The sequence below is a fragment of the Oncorhynchus keta genome, chromosome 31 (assembly GCF_023373465.1).
Source record: "Oncorhynchus keta strain PuntledgeMale-10-30-2019 chromosome 31, Oket_V2, whole genome shotgun sequence".
Taxonomy (NCBI): domain Eukaryota; kingdom Metazoa; phylum Chordata; class Actinopteri; order Salmoniformes; family Salmonidae; genus Oncorhynchus; species Oncorhynchus keta.
In genome coordinates this window covers 27232218-27252476 of record NC_068451.1, presented here as the reverse complement: position 1 = coordinate 27252476, position 20259 = coordinate 27232218, and the positions used below count along the sequence as shown (strand labels likewise).

At 43.6% G+C, this 20259-nt stretch overlaps 3 protein-coding genes across 3 annotated transcripts in view; all 3 read left to right on the top strand.

Moving 5' to 3' along the window:
- LOC127914349 (L-rhamnose-binding lectin CSL2-like) overlaps positions 1-18804 on the top strand; it is a 67808-nt gene extending 49004 nt beyond the window's left edge. The window contains exon 10 of the mRNA XM_052490118.1: positions 18571-18804. The gene's annotated coding sequence lies outside the window, so the exon portion shown is untranslated. The remainder of the gene's footprint in view (positions 1-18570) is intronic.
- On the top strand, positions 4000-9192 carry LOC127914348 (uncharacterized protein K02A2.6-like). Its single transcript, XM_052490113.1, has one exon. It carries the CDS (start codon positions 5466-5468, stop codon positions 8073-8075), a length of 2610 nt encoding a protein of 869 aa, XP_052346073.1. The 5' UTR covers positions 4000-5465; the 3' UTR covers positions 8076-9192.
- The window catches only part of LOC118380647 (L-rhamnose-binding lectin CSL1-like), a 32024-nt gene continuing 21269 nt past the window's right edge, over positions 9505-20259 (top strand). Inside the window, exons 1-9 of the mRNA XM_052489272.1 lie at positions 9505-9668; positions 11588-11690; positions 12018-12053; positions 13093-13146; positions 13227-13362; positions 16232-16341; positions 16478-16522; positions 18069-18207; positions 18330-18430. Of these exons, the coding sequence (XP_052345232.1) occupies positions 11660-11690; positions 12018-12053; positions 13093-13146; positions 13227-13362; positions 16232-16341; positions 16478-16522; positions 18069-18207; positions 18330-18430 (652 nt within the window). The 5' untranslated portion in view covers positions 9505-9668; positions 11588-11659. The remainder of the gene's footprint in view (positions 9669-11587; positions 11691-12017; positions 12054-13092; positions 13147-13226; positions 13363-16231; positions 16342-16477; positions 16523-18068; positions 18208-18329; positions 18431-20259) is intronic.

The window sequence follows — 20259 nt, the reverse complement described above, 5'->3', positions numbered from 1 at the left end:
CTCTCTTCTCTGTATACATCAATGAGGTCGCTCTTGCTGCTGGTGAGTCTCTGATCCACCTCAACGCAGACGACACCATTCTGTATACTTCTGGCCCTTCTTTGGACACTGTGTTAACAACCCTCCAGGCAAGCTTCAATGCCATACAACTCTCCTTCCGTGGCCTCCAATTGCTCTTAAATACAAGTAAAACTAAATGCATGCTCTTCAACCGATCGCTACCTGCACCTACCCGCCTGTCCAACATCACTACTCTGGACGGTTCTGACTTAGAATACGTGGACAACTACAAATACTTAGGTGTCTGGTTATACCGTAAACTCTCCTTCCAGACCCATATCAAACATCTCCAATCCAAAGTTAAATCTAGAATTTGCTTCCTATTTCGCAACAAAGCATCCTTCACTCATGCTGCCAAACATACCCTTGTAAAACTGACCATCCTACCAATCCTCGACTTTGGCGATGTCATTTACAAAATAGCCTCCAATACCCTACTCAACAAATTGGATGCAGTCTATCACAGTGCAATCCGTTTTGTCACCAAAGCCCCGTATACTACCCACCATTGCGAGCTGTACGCTCTCGTTGGCTGGCCCTCGCTTCATACTCGTAGCCAAACCCACTGGCTCCATGTCATCTACAAGACCCTGTTAGGTAAAGTCCCCCCTTATCTCAGCTCGCTGGTCACCATAGCATCTCCCACCTGTAGCACACGCTCCAGCAGGTACATCTCTCTAGTCACCCCCAAAACCAATTATTTCTTTAGCCGCCTCTCCTTCCAGTTCTCTGCTGCCAATGACTGGAACGAACTACAAACATTTCTGAAACTGGAAACACTTATCTCCCTCACTAGCTTTAAGCAGCAGCTGTCAGAGCAGCTCACAGATGACTGCACCTGTACATAGCCCACCTATAATTTAGCCCAAACAACTACCTCTTTCCCAACTGTACTTAATTCATTAATTTATTTTGCTCCATTGCACCCCATTATTTTTATTTCTACTTTGCACATTCTTCCATTGCAAAACTACCATTCCAGTGTTTTACTTGCTATATTGTATTTACTTTGCCACCATGGCCTTTTTTGCCTTTACCTCCCTTCTCACCTCATTTGCTCACATTGTATAGAGACTTCTTTATACTGTATTATTGACTGTATGTTTGTTTTACTCCATGTGTAACTCTGTGTCGTTGTATCTGTCAAACTGCTTTGCTTTATCTTGGCCAGGTCGCAATTGTAAATGACAACTTGTTCTCAACTTGCCTACCTGGTTAAATAAAAACTAAATAAAACATTCTCCAAGAATTCAGGCACATGTTCACCTCCACATTTGCAGAATTTCCCTTCATCTGGTAAACGATATTCTTCCCTTCTGCACACACTTGACAGATCTTTTACATTCATGACACTGAAGAGGCTTGTGCACAAAAGCTCTTACAGGGTATCTCATGAATCCTAACTTTATATGAGAAGGGAGAGACTTATATTATTATTATATTAGACTCTTCATCAAAGAACAGTAGCATGGATGAAGTGAACTTCTTTTCTCCGTCCACCATACAGGTCAATCGGCGTGCACCAACAACTCCATCTATGTCTTCCGTTATATCTTCTGCCTTTATTTCTTGCTCCACCCAATAAATAACCCCCTTGATAGCCTCCCTGCTACGAAAATCCATACAGGAAACATTCCAATTATATATTTTTTGTCTTAACACCAGTGGCGATTTTAGCATGTAAATCTTAGTGAAGCAAAAATGATTATTTCTTAAAGTGGGTGCATACCAGTAAAGCAACTACACAACAACACTAAGCAATACATGAATTGCCCTAGAACGGTGACAAACGGTGCCCACAAACTGTTAGGGCCTACATAAAGCTGTCCCAACAGCAGAGTCCCAACACCTTACCACTGTTACACCTGGCTTTCAGCAGAGCCTTGTAGGGCAGTGAAACAGTTAATTCAGCCTCATTTAGTGCCTTGAAAAAAACAAGCACCATCACTACTATCAGTAGCACTGTCAGAGCTGTACAATACAATTTAGTAAACAAGCACACACCGTCCAGGAACAATGTGTTTACAATACCACGTTGGTGAAAATAGACCAAATTATTAGGGTGAGGCACATGGGCTACTAACAGCTTACTACACAACATACACTTAGTATTACTTTCTTAGCTACAATATAGATATCTCTCTGGTATCCTACAGTACATCATTTATGAAGCAGCATAAGACCTTTTTGGACTCACTTGTTGTGATATGCTTGAACAGGAAAATGGCGCGGCTGTCTCCTTGTGGACACATTTTATCATCAAAGAGAAAGATGACAGATTTACAATTCTGAGTTGAATGACCGTTCAAAATATATTTTCCCAGTTTGAGCTGTTTATTCCCGACTTCCCAGCTGCAACGCTTGCAGTTAGGCACTGTCACCAATTCCTTACACACCACTCATTGTTGAATTTGCGATCTCCAAATTGTTGTGTGATGTTTATGTCTAATGGCCGATGAGCACCGATGAGCACATATGTTTTATCTATATTTCTCTTCATTATTTCACAATTAAGATTGTGAAAGTAAGATGTTAATATGATCAGTCCAATCAAAGATACTGTACCGACAAACCAGTGCCCCCCGCACACTGGCTGAAATGTTGGATGTCTACCCTTTCTAAGGACTTAAGCTTGGCTGTTGCGTAAGGACCCCATGAGTGACAGAACACTGAGCCAATCACGGCACAATGCTCCTATCTTCTGCTGTCCAGCCCCACCACCACAGAAAGCACTGAGCTAGGCTGAAACACCTGCATTTTGGAGTTGCCTTACTAAAAAAAAACAGACCATGGCTGCATTCCAAACACTTAAAAGACATACCCTATCCCCCAGCCCTCAAATTAAGTGGGCAGTTCTGATGAGGTATCAAGACGTCTGACGAGTATACACTTGCAGGGCAAAGGGCGAGGGAGGAAGGAATGATTTTTAAAATGGACCGCCTCTGCCAGGAAATTCATCAGCTGTTCATCCCGCAATGATTGTGTTTTCAGCCACCGGTAGCTTGTGGGTGCTTTATGTGATTACATGTCAACTTATATTAACTACATAATTATTAATATACACCTACTGTATGATAGCTTGCAAATTAATTCGCTAACTAACATTAACCTGCTTAGCTACTTCTGAAGGAGGAAAATGTTGTATTTCTACAATTTCCAAAAGCTAACCAAACAAAAACTTGTTTTTGTGCATTAGTAGTACAAATTCTAACTTAATTACATTTGTTTTTACTTACACTTGTATTTGACTCCATATTGACGTTGAGGTTAAGTTCAGGCTTAACTTTAGGTTAAGTTTACAAATTGAATTATGGGGCTTTTCAGGCTCCGAAGTGAACATAATTGTACACTCGCAAACTCCATTAAAAAACGAGGGCTGAGGGGCTTGCGTTGCAAACTTCCCTTGCTTGGCTAATCATTTGGACCAAAGAGAAACAAAGCAGCAGGGATTCCCCCAAGAGCCGAGGGCTGTCTACTTTGAGTTTGAACCACAGCCCAACATTGTATGCAGCTTTATTAACTCAATATATATATTTTTACATTGTTTCAAACTGACATGTGACACGTATTAATGCCAAGATAACATGCAAAACAGGCAAGCACCCACCCAAAAAAAATATTTATACATTTGTTGCTAAAAATGTTGGTCTCAGAGCCCCACCTGCCCTGAATGACGGGTCGCCACTGCTCAACACACAGCTTCTTCTGCTCCGCAGACATAAACAAAAATAAGACCACTTCTTGTGACTCTCACCGACTCCACACTTTCTTCCAACACATTACAGATTTTCCTGGAGACATTGAACGGATTTCCCAAGTAGCATTCATCCAAAACCCTGACGAGGACCAAAAACGAGTCTAGTGGTTCCCTATTTTCCAACATAGCTTTACTTTTCTTGTTTACCTTTTTCTTCTCCACTGTAACCCACTCATTCTCACTGTTATGTTCTGTTAATTACCGATGTCCCCTTTAAGGATGGAGCGCCCTTGGTCATGCGCAGTATTGTTCTATGTTATTCTGGTACTAACTAGTTTGAGTAAATGTGAAGCTCCAGTTCAATTGCTTGTATTCAGAGTCTTTCTTATTACATACATAAGTACTAAGTGTTAAGACACTACAATGGCGACGAGGATGATTACCTGCAGTGTGCATCACGAATACAGATGGAGTTCGTAGGAAGAGAGGAAGATTTTGACCCTGTAGCACAACAGCTAGCAAGCAGTGAGGACGAGGGGAGAGCTGACGAGAACGAGGCGGCAGATCAAAGACCCGTGGAGCCGGAGGTAAAGAGAATGGCTAGCATCGGGAAAATAGATGTGTTTGATGACACGCAAGAAAACTGGGCAACTTACATTGAACGACTGGAACATTACTTCATTGCAAACGACATTGCTGATAACAAGAGAGTACCAGCGTTGTGGAGTTTAATTGGCCCAAAAACATACAGTTTGCTAAGAGATCTGACTGCCCCTCTGAAGCCCTCAAATAAAACATTCACAGAGATTGTGGAGCTATTGCAAAATCACCTATCACCTAAACCACTCCTCATCGCGGAACGTTTTCGTTTCCACAAGAGAGATCAGAATGAGGGGGAGGGTGTTAGTACATATGTAGCAGTGTTGAAGAAACTGTCTGAACATTGCCGGTTGGGAGAGAACCTAAATGACACATTAAGGGATAGATTTGTTTGTGGACTGAAACATGAACAAATTCAAAAGCGTTTGCTCACAGAATCAGAGCTCACGTTTGCAAAGGCTGTTGAAATTGCTGTGGCTATGGAAATCGAGACTAAAGATACTTTTGAGTTGCAAAGTAAAAGAATTACCGACCTGTCACAAATTTCCCTGCACAAGTTTTCACGCAGTCGACAACGCCCCTGTGTGGCCGAAAAATGCAACAGGTGTGACAGAGATGGTCACAGAGCAGAGGACTCCCGTTTCAAAGACGAAATTTGTCACAAATGCAGTAGAAGGGGGCACATTCAAAGAGCATGCAAAGCCAAATTCAGTCACAACAGGAAAACTGAGAAAATTAAAGGGTCTGTGAATGCACTAGCAGAGAACAGTGGCAGTGATTCAGATGAACGATTAATTGGTACAATGGAGTTAAACACAGTGACTTCTCCCAGCAGTAGCATAATATGGGTGACACCAGATATCGAAGGCAAACCCCTCAAAATGGAGCTGGACACAGGATCTGCAGTGTCTATAATTTCCACTACTGTCTACAATGAGCACTTTAAGGCTATTAAGCTGAAGAACACAAATGTGTTGCTGAAGACTTACTCAGGAGAGAGATTGAGCCCAATGGGGGCGCTGCAGGTCAGATTGCATTATGGGGGGCAAACACAGCAGTTACAGCTGTATGTGGTGCCTGGAACTGGCCCCCCATTATTTGGCAGGGAATGGCTTTCAAAAATAAAGCTGAATTGGACTTGAAAATGCTCCACACGTTCCAGTCCAAAGAGAAAGGCACAGACCAAACACTGGAACACTTACGGAATAAATACAACACAGTTTTCAGTGATCAGATGGGAACAGTAAAAGGCTTCACCGCAAAACTTGTACTAAGAGATGACGCAACCCCAAAATTCTGCAAAGCCAGATCTGTTCCATACTCCCTGAGACCAAAGGTGGAAGCGGAAATCGATCGCTTGCAGGATACAGGGATCCTGGCGAAAGTGGACAGAAGCGAATGGGCCACACCCATAGTTCCTATTGTGAAGAAAGACGGGTCTGTTAGAATGTGTGGGGACTTCAAGGTAACTGTGAATCCAATGTTGCATGTGGACCAATACCCCCTACCACACCTGGATGACATCTTTGCTGCACTAGCTGGTGGGAAACACTTCAGTAAAATCGATCTGAAACAGGCTTACCTGCAGCTACCGGTTGAAGAGAGTTCCAAACAGTACCTGACAATAAACACACACAAAGGTCTATACAGGTATAACCGCCTGGTGTTTGGCATTGCATCAGCCCCAGCCATTTGGCAACAAACTATTGACCAGATTTTGCAAGGAATCCCAGGAACCCAGTGTATCCTGGATGACATGATCATAACAGGACGCACCGACAAAGAGCACCTGGCTAACCTGGAAGAGGTCATGAAAAGACTGAAAGAGTATGGTCTACAGGCAAACTTAAAGAAGTGTGAGTTCTTCAAAGACAAGATTGTCTTCTGTGGACATGAGATTGACTGTAATGGATTGCACAAAACACAGGACAAAATCGAGGCAGTAGTACAGGCACCACGACCACAAAATATCACAGAAGTGAGATCTTTCACGGGACTGATCAATTACTACAGAAGATTCCTCCCAAACCTTTCAGCAGTACTCCAGCCTCTAAATCAGCTCCTGGAAAAGAATAGGACATGGCGGTGGACAGAGCAATGTGAAAATGCATTTCTGGAGGCAAAACGGCTCATAACATCTGAACAGGTCTTGATGCATTACGACCCTGAAATGCCAGTGAAGTTGGCTTGTGATGCGTCCCCTTATGGATTAGGGGCAGTCCTTTCACACACACTGAAAGATGGGTCAGAGAGGCCAGTTGCATTTGCGTCACGAACATTGAATGATGCAGAGAAAAACTACTCACAAATCGACAAAGAAGCACTGGCACTAGTGTGGGGCGTCAAGAAATTCCACGCATGCCTATATGGCAACAGTTTCACACTGGTTACAGATCACCAGCCGTTGCTTTCCATTTTCAGTCCAAAGAAAGGCATTCCGGCAATGACAGCAGCCAGGTTACAGCGATACGCCCTGTTCCTTGCCAGTCATATGTATGACATTGAGTTTAAGCCGTCATCCCTCCACACAAATGCAGATGGATTATCCAGACTGCCATGTACAAGAGAAAGGCAAAGGAGTGTGGATGCAGTGGACATGTTCCATACCGCTCAGCTCGAGGCACTACCGGTCACAGGCACAGTTATCAAACAGGAGACAAGGAAAGATGTGACCTTGTCAAAAGTGTACACCTACACCATGTCAGGATGGCCAGCTACTGGCAGAAAGGAGCTGACTCCGTATTTCCAGCGGAGAAACGAAATTACAACGTACCAAGGATGTTTGATGTGGGGAATGAGAGTCATGATACCCCAGAAATGCCAACATCTAGTCTTGCAGCAACTACATGAAGGTCATGTTGGAATTGTCAAAATGAAGCTGCTCGCAAGGAGCCACTTCTGGTGGCCAGGTCTGGACCAACAGATAGAAAATAAGAACTGTAGCGGATGCTTGGAAACCCTTCACATGCCTGCTCCTGTCCCAGTCCACCCATGGGAATGGCCCGCAGAGCCATGGCAGAGAATTCATGTGGACTACGCTGGTCCCTTTGAAAAGCACATGTTTCTGGTTATAGTTGATGCCCATTCCAAATGGCCAGAGGTGTTTTGCACTGACTCCTCCACCTCAGCTCAGACGATAGAGTGTCTCAGAACAACGTTTGCACGCTTCGGTTTGCCACTGCAGCTGGTAAGTGACAACGCGCAAGCTTTTGTAAGTGACGAGTTTACAAGATTCATGTCAGTAAATGGAATCAAACACTCAACTTCAGCTCCGTACCACCCTGCCACCAATGGGCTGGCAGAACGCTTTGTGCAAACCCTAAAGCAAGGACTCCGTGCAGCAAAACGAGACGAAGGGACTTTGCAAACAAAACTGGCCAAGTTCCTGGCCTCCTACCGAAACACCCCACATGCCACGACAAATGAAAGCCCAACCGCACTGATGTTCGGGAGGCCTCTCTGCACACAGCTGGACATCATGAAGCCAAACAGGCGTAATGAAGTGCTGAACAAACAAGCAAAGATGCTCTCCGGTGACCAGGAGCGCCATCTCCAAACAGGACAGGAAGTGATGGTGCGAGACTACAGAAGAGGAGGGAAATGGACAAGAGGGACCGTACACACACAAACGGGACCCAGAACTTACCAGGTTCAAGTGAGCCCAGACATAATGTGGCGGCGTCACATTAACCAAATCAAATCAAATGTATTTATATAGCCCTTCGTACATCAGCTGATATCTCAAAGTGCTGTACAGAAACCCAGCCTAAAACCCCAAACAGCAAACAATGCAGGTGTAAAAGCACGGTGGCTAGGAAAAACTCCCTAGAAAGGCCAAAACCTAGGAAGAAACCTAGAGAGGAACCGGGCTATGTGGGGTGGCCAGTCCTCTTCTGGCTGTGCCGGGTAGAGATTATAACAGAACATGACCAAGATGTTCAAATGTTCATAAATGACCAGCATGGTCGAATAATAATAAGGCAGAACAGTTGAAACTGGAGCAGCAGCACAGTCAGGTGGACTGGGGCATTGTGTCAGGTAGTCCTGGGGCACGGTCCTAGGGCTCAGGTCCTCCGAGAGAGAGAAAGAAAGAGAGAATTAGAGAGAGCATATGTGGGGTGGCCAGTCCTCTTCTGGCTGTGCCGGGTGGAGATTATAACAGAACGTGGCCAAGATGTTCAAATGTTCATAAATGACCAGCATGGTTGAATAATAGTAAGGCAGAACAGTTGAAACTGGAGCAGGAGCATGGCCAGGTGGACTGGGGACAGCAAGGAGTCCTCATGTCAAATGCATTCCATGGAAAACAGCACAACAATCGAGAGAGAACAGGCCCAGAGAGCTCCCGAGAGTGACACACAAGGAACTGTAGAGGACGGTGGGGCAGTAGAGAGACCCCAGGCTGAAAGAAGGGAACGTGTTGATGAAGGTGCTGCTATAGCAGACGCTATAATGGAACAAGCACACACTGAGGATGTTCAGGAGCCTCCAGACAATCTGAGGCGCTACCCAGAACGAAGGCACCGTCCACCAGACAGACTAGACTTATAAACAAACAAACAAAAACTAACTGTTCAAGTTCAAATTAAAAGATGCAAAATAACTACAACAAGTTCTGGGAAATGTTTCAGTTGTGGTTTGGTAAAAGTAACTCTGATTGTATAAGAGAAGGAATGTTATGTTCTGTTAATTACTGATGTCCCCTTTAAGGATGAAGCGCCCTTGGTCATGCACAGTATTGTTCTATGTTATTCTGGTACTAACTAGTTTGAGTAAATGTGAAGCTCCAGTTCAATTGCTTGTATTCAGAGTCTTTCTTATTACATAAATAAGTACTAAGTGTTAAGACACTACACTCACTTTCTGTACTATTAGCTTCACTCCACTCACTAGTAGTGTCAAACAAAACCCCAGTTTCTTCCATCTTCCAACAGTAATTCTCCCCGTTCATTGAACAATAAAAGGTTGATAACCCTCTTTTAGGATTTGACAAATTAGGTAAATATTACCATACCAATAAAGTTTGATTGGTTGATTACGGGCCCAGTGATGTAAGCATGGTGTGTACAATTCTCCATCCGACCAAATTTGGGGCACCCAGCTCAATGCCGGGAGGCGGCCTGGTTCAAAACGAAGGCAATCAACGCTTACCGGGTTCACCCGGGGCGCAGGCCAGGGCATTAATAGAATTCCCGAAAAGCAAAATCGTCCCACGGCTGAATGTAATTGGGGACGTCTGCTATAGGATATATAATCATTAATACCTGAGCACGCTCCTTTCAGAGACGCAGGAGAAACAAGCCAGCTCAGGGTGAGATAAGCAAACAATACAAACAACTTGAAACAAAGTGTACACGTGTAATTGGTCCAATAAAGAAACAACAAAGGACATAGCAAATGGCGTAAATTTATGGTAACTGGCGATTGTACTATTGAAATGAAAAACCAATATAATGCTGTCTTGCGATTCAATCACATATGGTGTAGTCATCTATGTGAATATGGGAAGACCTGCGCATGAAAACTTTGTTAAATTCAGTGCTTAATTGGTAAATTGGTAGGTTCCGGAACAAAAAGTGAGCGCGAGAAGGGGGTGACCTGGGGAATTCTGAGGTACCGGAACGCATGAAGGAGTATCACTTTTATAATAAAGCATTGTATGCATATCATCCCATTGCAGCCTGCTCTCAGACTATACGTAGTAAAAGTAAATCCGGAACACTCAGTTTAGTATGATTCAGTATGGTTACTTAAGACAAAAATGGAAGCATGGTGGTTGGTCAGGGTGGGTGTATAAGGCAAATTTCTAGTAACCCAAAGGTGACGAGTTTGAAACAACATTGACACTTTAGCTAATAACAAATGTTAAACTACTGGCTACTTTTTAGCTACTTTGCAACTACTTAGCATGTTAGCTAACACATCCCTTAACCCTTTTAGCTAACCTTAGCTGCCTACCTCCTATCTAGAATTGTAGCATTTGATTACTTTTGCAAATTTGTAACATAATATGAATTTAAATTTGTAATGTTTCATACAAAACGGGTGGGTGGATGTTCTCAAATTAATACATACGGTATGAAATGTGGTTTATCATACTAAATGTAGTGTTATTGATTTAAGTATAGTATAATACAAAATGTTCTGAGAACAGATTGTGCATGTGTATAGTGGCATAGAGTAGAACTACACACATGGGGTAACTTTTTTTGTAGCTGAGGGTCTGTGAAAAATGTGGCCTTTTATATAAATACATTTAATGCAATTCTGCATAATTTTACATGACTGACTTAGGCAGAATCTTTAATAGTGCACAAATTATCACAATGAAAGGTTACTTTGACACTGACAAATTGACTCTGAGCTCAATAAAAACCACCTTTGTCTTGAATCCATCAATAGCCTTGGCCTAGGTGTGTGGATATGCATATATTGTAGGCTACAATATAAGGACGAAGTTAGTCTAGAGATGGTGTTTTGGCACAACATGTCGGACATCCCCGGGCGAGAGTACTGCTCATCATTCGGCAAGTCAGTGACAATGAAAATAGTTACGTGTCACTGACTCACCCAATGATGGGCAGTACTCTCACAGGAGATGTCTGACATGTTCCTGCCAAAAGACCATCTCTCTCGTTTTTACATTGTACAACAATATTTGGAAGCTGATCAAATATATTTTGGTTGCCAACCTGTCTTTTCCTGTGCTTGTATTTGAAATATTGGGAATGGCCTGTATGGAAGAATTGCCAATGAGGCAACTTGAATTAACTTTGATATATTTTTATTATAATATTCACATTGTGAAAAGTGAATATAAAAAATGAAATTCTGGGAGAGGTACTGAGTCTGGCAAAAAAGGTTCCCAACGAATGTTTAAAAGAGGAAGGTGCCAGCCGGCTAAAATTAAGCACTGGTTAATTAGACTGTCTCCCGTGGAGAATTAACCAAACTGTTTACTGAAACTGTATTACGTGACAGTCACAGGTAGATTGACACCCAGAGAAAATAAAACCCAACGATAACTAAAATGGGCTTCATGCTGTGGTGATTGCGTAACGGGAGGACGGCACCATCACACAGGACATGTGGTTTGAGCTGGCCTGAGATTTTAGTTCTGTGTTGCCGAGTTGACTGCTAATCTGCTGTGCTTTGTGTTCCTGGTTGATGCTTTGTAAACAAGGATCTGTTCTTTGCAAGTATCAATAAATGTTAGGTGTATTTGTCCAGGTGACCATCTGTAACATCTTACTTGTTACTACTACAACTGAACCAGCTACTACCAGACCTGTACCCAGCATCATGCTCCTTGTCAGACTGACTGCGTTCACCTGTGAGTATACTGACTGACTTGTAACAAAATATGTATTTGAGGGCATTTAAAATATACATTCCAGTATTTTCCAGAAGTTTCTATATCAGTTTGTATTGAAAGTAATTGAAGTCCAATATCAACAGTATGACCCAGGTCTAATATCCAGCATCCTGTATTATCTGAGGACTAGGTGATGTCCCATGTCTGTCTATACGCAGTACCATACTATATACTGTACATTATTTATATACTTACTGTATATGCTGTACACTACTCTTCTGTAAAGAATTGCGATGAGACTGACCAAGGTTAGAAAAGCTGAACTAGCTGTGTGATGTGTTTCAGTGCTGGCTGCAGTTTGCTGTACACTACCAGCTGCAGGTACGTTGGTGATTGTGTGTGAGCGCATCATTTTCTTTTTACCAGGCAGTTATGCAACCCGTCACAGTGCTCTCGATGGTGCAACTGTAGAACCTTTTGAGGATCTGAGGACCCATGCCAAGTCTTTTTAGTCTGACTGTCTTGGTGTGCTTGGACAAGGTTATATTGTTGGTGATGTGGATGCTAAGGAACTTGAAGTTCCTTAGTAATCCGTCTGGCCCTGTGACCTTGTGAATGTTCACCTGTTTAAAGGCTTCACTCGCATCGGCTGCGGAGAGTGTGATCAGTCATCTGGAACAGCTGATGCTCTCATGAATGTTTCAGTGTTACTTTCCTCGACGCGAGCATAGAAGTAATTTAGCTCAACTGGTAGGCTCGTCACTGGGCAGTTCTTGGCTGTGCTTCCCTTTGTAGTCTGTAAACATTTGCAAGCCCTGCTACATCCGACGGGCGTCGGAGCCGGTGTAGTACGATTTAAACTTAGTTCTGTATTGACGCTTTGCATGTGATGTTTCGTCGGAGGGCATATCCGACAATCTCACAGGTGAAGAAGCTGGATGTGGTGGTCCCGGATCGGTGTACACGTGGTTTGCGTTTGTGAGGCCGGTTGGACATATTGCCAAATTGTCTAAAACAGCATTGGCGGCTTCTTATGGTAGACAAATTGACATGAAATTCTGTGGCGACAGCTATGGTAGACATTCATGCCAATTCCACGCTCCCTCATCGTGAGACATCTGTGGTATTGTCTTGTGACAACTGCACATTTTATTGTTCCCAGTATGTGTACCTGTGTAATGAGCATGCTGTTTAATCAGCTTCTTGATTTGACATCTGTCAGGTGGCTGGATTATCTTGGCAAAGGAGAAATGCTTACTAAAAGGGATGTAAACAAATTTGTAAAACATATAAGAGAAATAAGCTGTTTTGCATATGGAACACGTCTGGGATTTTTTATTTCTGCTCATGAAACATGGGACCAACACATTTGTTGCGTTTTATTTTTTGTTCAGTGTATATGTGATTGTTTCTCACTCAGCGACGAGAGTGGTCACCTGTGACAATGGAGAAAACGTCCAGTTCCTGATCTGTGGTAAGAACACACACATTCTATCCTGATGGTCTCTCCATAGTGCTGTCTGTTTCTTTACATGGTTTTTCTTGCCCTGCTAGATTCTGGAGTGATCTTCATTGAGAGAGCTCTGTATGGAAGGACTGACGGAACCACCTGCAAAGAAGGACGACCTGCCAACCAGCTGACCAACACACAGTGTTCACAGACGGGCACCCTGGAGGTCCTCTCACACAGGTACTCAGTCAGGGTTTATTTGATAAAGAGGCACCCTGGAGGTCCTCTCACACAGGTACAGACAGTATTGATTTGATAAAGACGGGCACCCTGGAGGTCCTCTCACACAGGTACAGTCAGTATTTATTTGATAAAGAGAGGCACCCTGGAGGTCCTCTCACACAGGTACAGACAGTATTTATTTGATAGAGGCACCCTGGAGGTCCTCCCACACAGGTACTCAGTCAGTGTTTATTTGATAAAGAGAGGCACCCTGGAGGTCCTCTCACACAGGTACAGACAGTATTTATTTGATAGAGGCACCCTGGAGGTCCTCTCACACAGGTAGTCAGTATTTATTTGATAAAGACAGGCAACCCTGGAGGTCCTCTCACACAGGTACAGTCAGTATTTATTTGATAAAGACAGGCACCCTGGAGGTCCTCTCACACAGGTACAGTCAGTATTTATTTGATAAAGACAGGCACCCTGGAGGTCCTCTCACACAGGTACAGTCAGTATTTATTTGATAAAGACAGGCACCCTGGAGGTCCTCTCACACAGGTACAGCCAGTGTTTATTTGATGAAGACAGGCACCCTGGAGGTCCTCTCACACAGGTACAGTCAGTGTTTATTTGATAAAGACAGGCACCCTGGAGGTCCTCTCACACAGGTACAGTCAGTGTTTATTTGATAAAGACAGGCACCCTGGAGGTCCTCTCACACAGGTACAGTCAGTGTTTATTTGATAAAGACAGGCACCCTGGAGGTCCTCTCACACAGGTACAGCCAGTGTTTATTTGATGAAGACAGGCACCCTGGAGGTCCTCTCACACAGGTACAGTCAGTGTTTATTTGATAAAGACAGGCACCCTGGAGGTCCTCTCACACAGGTACAGTCAGTGTTTATTTGATAAAGACAGGCACCCTGGAGGTCCTCTCACACAGGTACTCAGTCATTATTTATTTGATAAAGACAGGCACCCTGGAGGTCCTCTCACACAGGTACAGTCAGTATTTATTTGATAAAGACAGGCACCCTGGAGGTCCTCTCACACAGGTATAGTCAGTGTTTATTTTATAAAGACAGGCACCCTGGAGGTCCCCTCACACAGGTACTCAGTCAGGGTTTATTTGATAAAGAGAGGCACCCTGGAGGTCCTCTCACACAGGTACAGACAGTATTGATTTGATAGAGGCACCCTGGAGGTCCTCCCACACAGGTACTCAGTCAGTGTTTATTTGATAAAGAGAGGCACCCTGGAGGTCCTCTCACACAGGTACAGACAGTATTTATTTGATAAAGAGAGGCACCCTGGAGGTCCTCTCACACAGGTACAGACAGTATTTATTTGATAGAGGCACCCTGGAGGTCCTCCCACACAGGTACTCAGTCAGTGTTTATTTGATAAAGAGAGGCACCCTGGAGGTCCTCTCACACAGGTACAGACAGTATTTATTTGATAGAGGCACCCTGGAGGTCCTCTCACACAGGTAGTCAGTATTTATTTGATAAAGACAGGCAACCCTGGAGGTCCTCTCACACAGGTACAGTCAGTATTTATTTGATGAAGACAGGCACCCTGGAGGTCCTCTCACACAGGTACTCAGTCATTATTTATTTGATAAAGACAGGCACCCTGGAGGTCCTCTCACACAGGTACAGTCAGTATTTATTTGATAAAGACAGGCACCCTGGAGGTCCTCTCACACAGGTACAGTCAGTGTTTATTTGACGAAGACAGGCACCATGGAGGTCCTCTCACACAGGTACAGTCAGTGTTTATTTGATGAAGACAGGCACCCTGGAGGTCCTCTCACACAGGTACAGTCAGTGTTTATTTGATAAAGAGAGGCACCCTGGAGGTCCTCTCACACAGGTACAGACAGTATTTATTTGATAGAGGCACCCTGGAGGTCCTCTCACACAGGTACAGTCAGTGTTTATTTGATAAAGACAGGCACCCTGGAGGTCCTCTCACACAGGTACAGTCAGTGTTTATTTGATAAAGACAGGCACCCTGGAGGTCCTCTCACACAGGTACAGTCAGTGTTTATTTGATGAAGACAGGCACCCTGGAGGTCCTCTCACACAGGTACAGTCAGTGTTTATTTGATAAAGACAGGCACCCTGGAGGTCCTCTCACACAGGTACTCAGTCATTATTTATTTGATAAAGACAGGCACCCTGGAGGTCCCCTCTCACACAGGTACAGTCAGTATTTATTTGATAAAGACAGGCACCCTGGAGGTCCTCTCACACAGGTATAGTCAGTGTTTATTATATAAAGACAGGCACCCTGAAGGTCCTCTCACACAGGTACAGTCAGTATTTATTTGATAAAGACAGGCACCCTGGAGGTCCTCTCACACAGGTACAGTCAGTGTTTATTTGATAAAGACAGGCACCCTGGAGGTCCTCTCACACAGGTACAGTCAGTATTTATTTGATAAAGACAGGCACCCTGGTCCTCTCACACAGGTCCTCTCACACAGGTACAGTCAGTATTTATTTGAAGACAGGCACCCTGGAGGTCCTCTCACACAGGTACAGTCAGTATTTATTTGAAGACAGGCACCCTGGAGGTCCTCTCACACAGGTACAGTCAGTGTTTATTTGATAAAGAGAGGCACCCTGGAGGTCCTCTCAGAGGTACACTCAGTGGTACACTCAGTCACAGTGTTTATTTGATAAAGACAGGCTGGGATTCAGAGGCACGTTGTTGAAAAGCACATTGCAGTATCAATGTGCCTTTTTAAAGCCAAATTTCCTGATGTTCACAGTAAACACTGCAAATGTTTCTTTAAATGTCAAGCGCTGCATGCTTGTTGACACCACGTTTGATTAAATCCCAGCCATACATCATCTTACCTCCTGATATCCCCCAGGTGCAATGGGAAACAAGTGTGTGAAGTGAACACTGAAGTCTTCCGTACTTCTGACCCCTGTGTTGGAATCTACAAATACCTGGAAACCACCTACACCTGCCTCCCAGCAAGTCAGTCGGTTTCTATGTATATTAATACAAAATACTAAACCAGGCTACTGTCTGATATGAAAATGTATGTCTTTTATTTATGTCTGCCCAGCAGTGGCCAGTGTGGTGTGTAATTCCTGTTTGTTTGTCTTGGCAGCACGCAGCATCACGTGTGAAGGCTCTGATGCTCTATTAGAATGTGGTAATCTTTTCAACACTCTGCTATACAATATATTCTCCTCTCATATGATGTTATACACTGCAAAAAAATAAATAAAGGGAACACTTAAACAACACAATGTAACTCTGTAGGTCAATCACACTTCTGTGAAATCAAGCTGTCCACTTAGGAAGCAACACTGATTGACAATAAATGTCACATGCTGTTGTGCAAATGAAATAGACAACAGGTGGAAATTATTGGCAATTAGCAAGACGCCCCCAATAAAGGAGTGGTTCAGCAGGTGGTGACCACAATACGAGCTGTGGCAAGAAGATTTGCTGTGTCTGTCAGGGAGTGTCCAGTGCATGGAGGCGCTACCAGGTGACAGGACAGTACATCAGGAGACGTGGAGGAGGCCGTAGGAGGGCAACAACCCAGCAGCAGGACCGCTACCTCCGCCTTTGTGCAAGGAGGAGCACTGCCAGAGCCCTGCAAAATGACCTCCAGCAGGCCACAAATGTGCATGTGTCTGCTCAAATGGTCAGAAACAGACTCCATCAGGGTGGTATGAGGGACCGACGTCCACAGGTGGGGGCTGTGCTTATACAGCCCAACACCGTGCAGGACGTTTGGCATTTGCCAGAGAACACCAAGATTGGCAAATTCGCCACTGGCACCCTGTGCTCTTCACAGATGACAGCAGGTTCACACTGAGCACGTGACCGACGTGACAGAGTCTGGAGACGCCGTGGAGAACGTTCTGCTGCCTGCAACATCCTCCAGCATGACCGGTTTGGCGGTGGGTCAGTCATGGTGTGGGGTGGCATTTCTTTGGGGGGCCACCCTCCATGTGCTCGCTAGAGGTAGCCCGACTGCAATTAGGTACCAAGATGAGATCCTCAGACCCCTTGTGAGACCATATGCTGGTGCGGTTGGCCCTGGGTTCCTCCTAATGCTAGACCTCATGTGGCTGGAGTGTGTGTCAGCAGTTCCTGCAAGAGGAAGGCATTGATGCTATGGACTGGCCCACCCGTTCCCCAGACCTGAATCCAATTGAGCCCATCTGGAACATGTCTCGCTCCATCCACCAACGCCACGTTGCACCACAGACGGAAGCTTTAGTCCAGGTCTGGGAGGAGATCCCTCAGGAGACCATCCGCCACCTCATCAGGAGCATGCCCAGGCGTTGTAGGGAGGTCAAACAGGCACGTGGAGGCCACACACACACTACTGAGCCTCATTTTGACTTGTTTTAAGGACATTACATCAAAGTTGGATCAGCCTGTAGTGTGGTTTTCCACTTTAATTATGTGTGATTCCAAATCCAGACCTCCATGAGTTGATAAATTTGATTTCCATTGATAATTTTTGTGATTTTGTTGTCAGCACATTCAACTATGTAAAGAAAAAAGTATTTAATAAGAATATTTCATTCAGATCTAGGATGTTATTTTAGCGTTCCCTTTATTTTTTTGAGCAGTGTATATTATATAATAGCATAGTAGAGCATATATATATCTTATATTACCTTCACTAGAACACACTAAAGACATCCAATCTTACCTCTCCTCCTCATCTCTCTCAGATGAAGGAAAGATCCAGATCCACAGTGCCAACTATGGCCGCCGTGACCAGCTAGTGTGTTCCTTTAATCGGCCCGCTAACCAACTAGCCAACACCAACTGCCTCAGCCAATCCATAACCACCAGTAAGGTGGCAGAGAGGTATTGTACCTGCAGTGTGTACTATTAGAAACGCATGACTGTAGTGTTAACCTGGACTGTAGAAACATGACTGTAGTGTTAACCTGGACTGTAGTGTTAACCTGTACCTGTCGTTGACACAGGTGTAATGGGAAGAGCCAGTGTGACGTCCCGGCGTCCAACTCTCTGTATGGAGATCCCTGTGTAGGAACCTACAAGTACCTGGATGTGGCTTACACCTGTGGCTAAATGTGAGGCACGCATGCATACGGTAATACACACACACACACACACACACGACTGGGAAGTAGAACACTGGGGTTGACTGTTTTTGTCTTGCAGGAGATCTTCTCTGAGGAACATAGACCAGAGAGACCACTTGGATCCTCTTCATTGGGCGGATTTGTATTTCTTGTCTTCTCTCCTCTGAAGTCACAATTGAGTGTAAAATCGATGTAAATTCAAAATGTGTAAATCCCATTGATTGTGTATTTCATCAGGCATAATTTGTGTTTGATAACCATAATGAGGCCGCTCTTGTGCTTCAACAATGCACGGTCAGGAGGAAGCGTGGAGAAATTAAACATTAACCCCAAAAATAAACTATTCTTCAAATAACACTGACATAATACTTTGCATTTTGTGTACTAAAGTATTTCTTCAAAACAATGTTGATTTTCTGAACTGAGGTGGTTGGGCTGATTTTGACTAAGAACTGTGGTGGTTGGTCTGAATTAAACTAAGCAGCATAAAGACAAGACTTTGGGTCTTTTGTTCAATATTATGGAACATGTCCTTATACACTAAATACTTGATTTGAATCCACAAATGATATTACACCAAGAAGGATTAAAACATTTGAAGGTCTTGGATACATGGTTTGTTTGGGGCAAACAAAACACGAGTAAGTCTTCATATTTTAATAACCTAAAAAACAATATACACTGCAGTTACTTAGTTTTGGCTTAAATCGACTCGAAAATAAGGCTAGACTTAAATGGCTGTCTAATGGTCAACAACCAACGTTTTATTTAATTTTTGAATTTAACCTTTATTTAACCAGGTAGGCAAGTTGAGAACAAGTTCTCATTTACAATTGCGACCTGGCCAAGCTAAAGCAAAGCAGTTCGACACATAAAACGATACAACTTGACAGAGCTTGAAGAATTTAAATAATGTGCAAGTTTCGTACAGTCCAGGTGTGCTGTTAGACCCGGGAAGGTTCACAGCTGTAATCACTGACAAAGGTGATTCTAACATGTATTGACTCAGGGGTTTGAATACTTATCTCAATGAGATATTTCTATATTTAATTTTCAATACATTTGCAAAAAATGTATTAAATGTGTAGATGGGTGAGACTTATTTCGTGATCCATTTTGAATTGCGGCTGTAACAAAGTGGAGTAAGTCGAGGTGTATGAATGCTTTCTGAAGGCACTCTATACACAGACCTGAGTTATTGTAGTATCTGTCACTACCTCACTGTCCAACCCAGCAGCATGAACAGAAGAAGAAAATGTTCAACTCTTTCCAGTTGTCCATAAAGAATTTACCAGGACCTGGCTTCCAAAGATGGTAGTCTACACCTACAAAAAAAAGCAGTGGGGTGCTCATATTTACAGTGGTCAAAACTAAATTATAAACTGGGTGGTTTGAGCCCTGAAAGCTGATTGGCTGACAGCCATGGTATATCAGACCGTATACCATTGGTATGAAAACATGTATTTTTACTGCTATAACTACATTGGTAATTCGTTTTTAATAGCATTTAGACACCTTGAGTTTGATATATGGCCAATATACCACGGCTAAGGGCTGTGTTATGGCGCTCTGTCGCACATAAGAACATTGCTCAAATCTACAGTACCATTCAAAAGGTTGGACACATCTACTCAAGGGTATTTATTTGTACTATTTTCAACATTGTAGAATAATAGTGAAGATATCAAAACTATGAAATAACACATGAAATCATGTAGTAACCAAAAAAGTTTTACATATTTTAGATTCTTCAAAAGTAGCCATCCTTTGCCTTGACAGCGTTGCACACTCTTGGGATGTTTTTCCAACA

Excerpts from the sequence above, each read along its gene's own strand:
- LOC127914348 (XM_052490113.1), top strand. The coding sequence starts at position 5,466 with ATGGCTTTCAAAAATAAAGCTGAATTGGACTTGAAAATGCTCCACACG.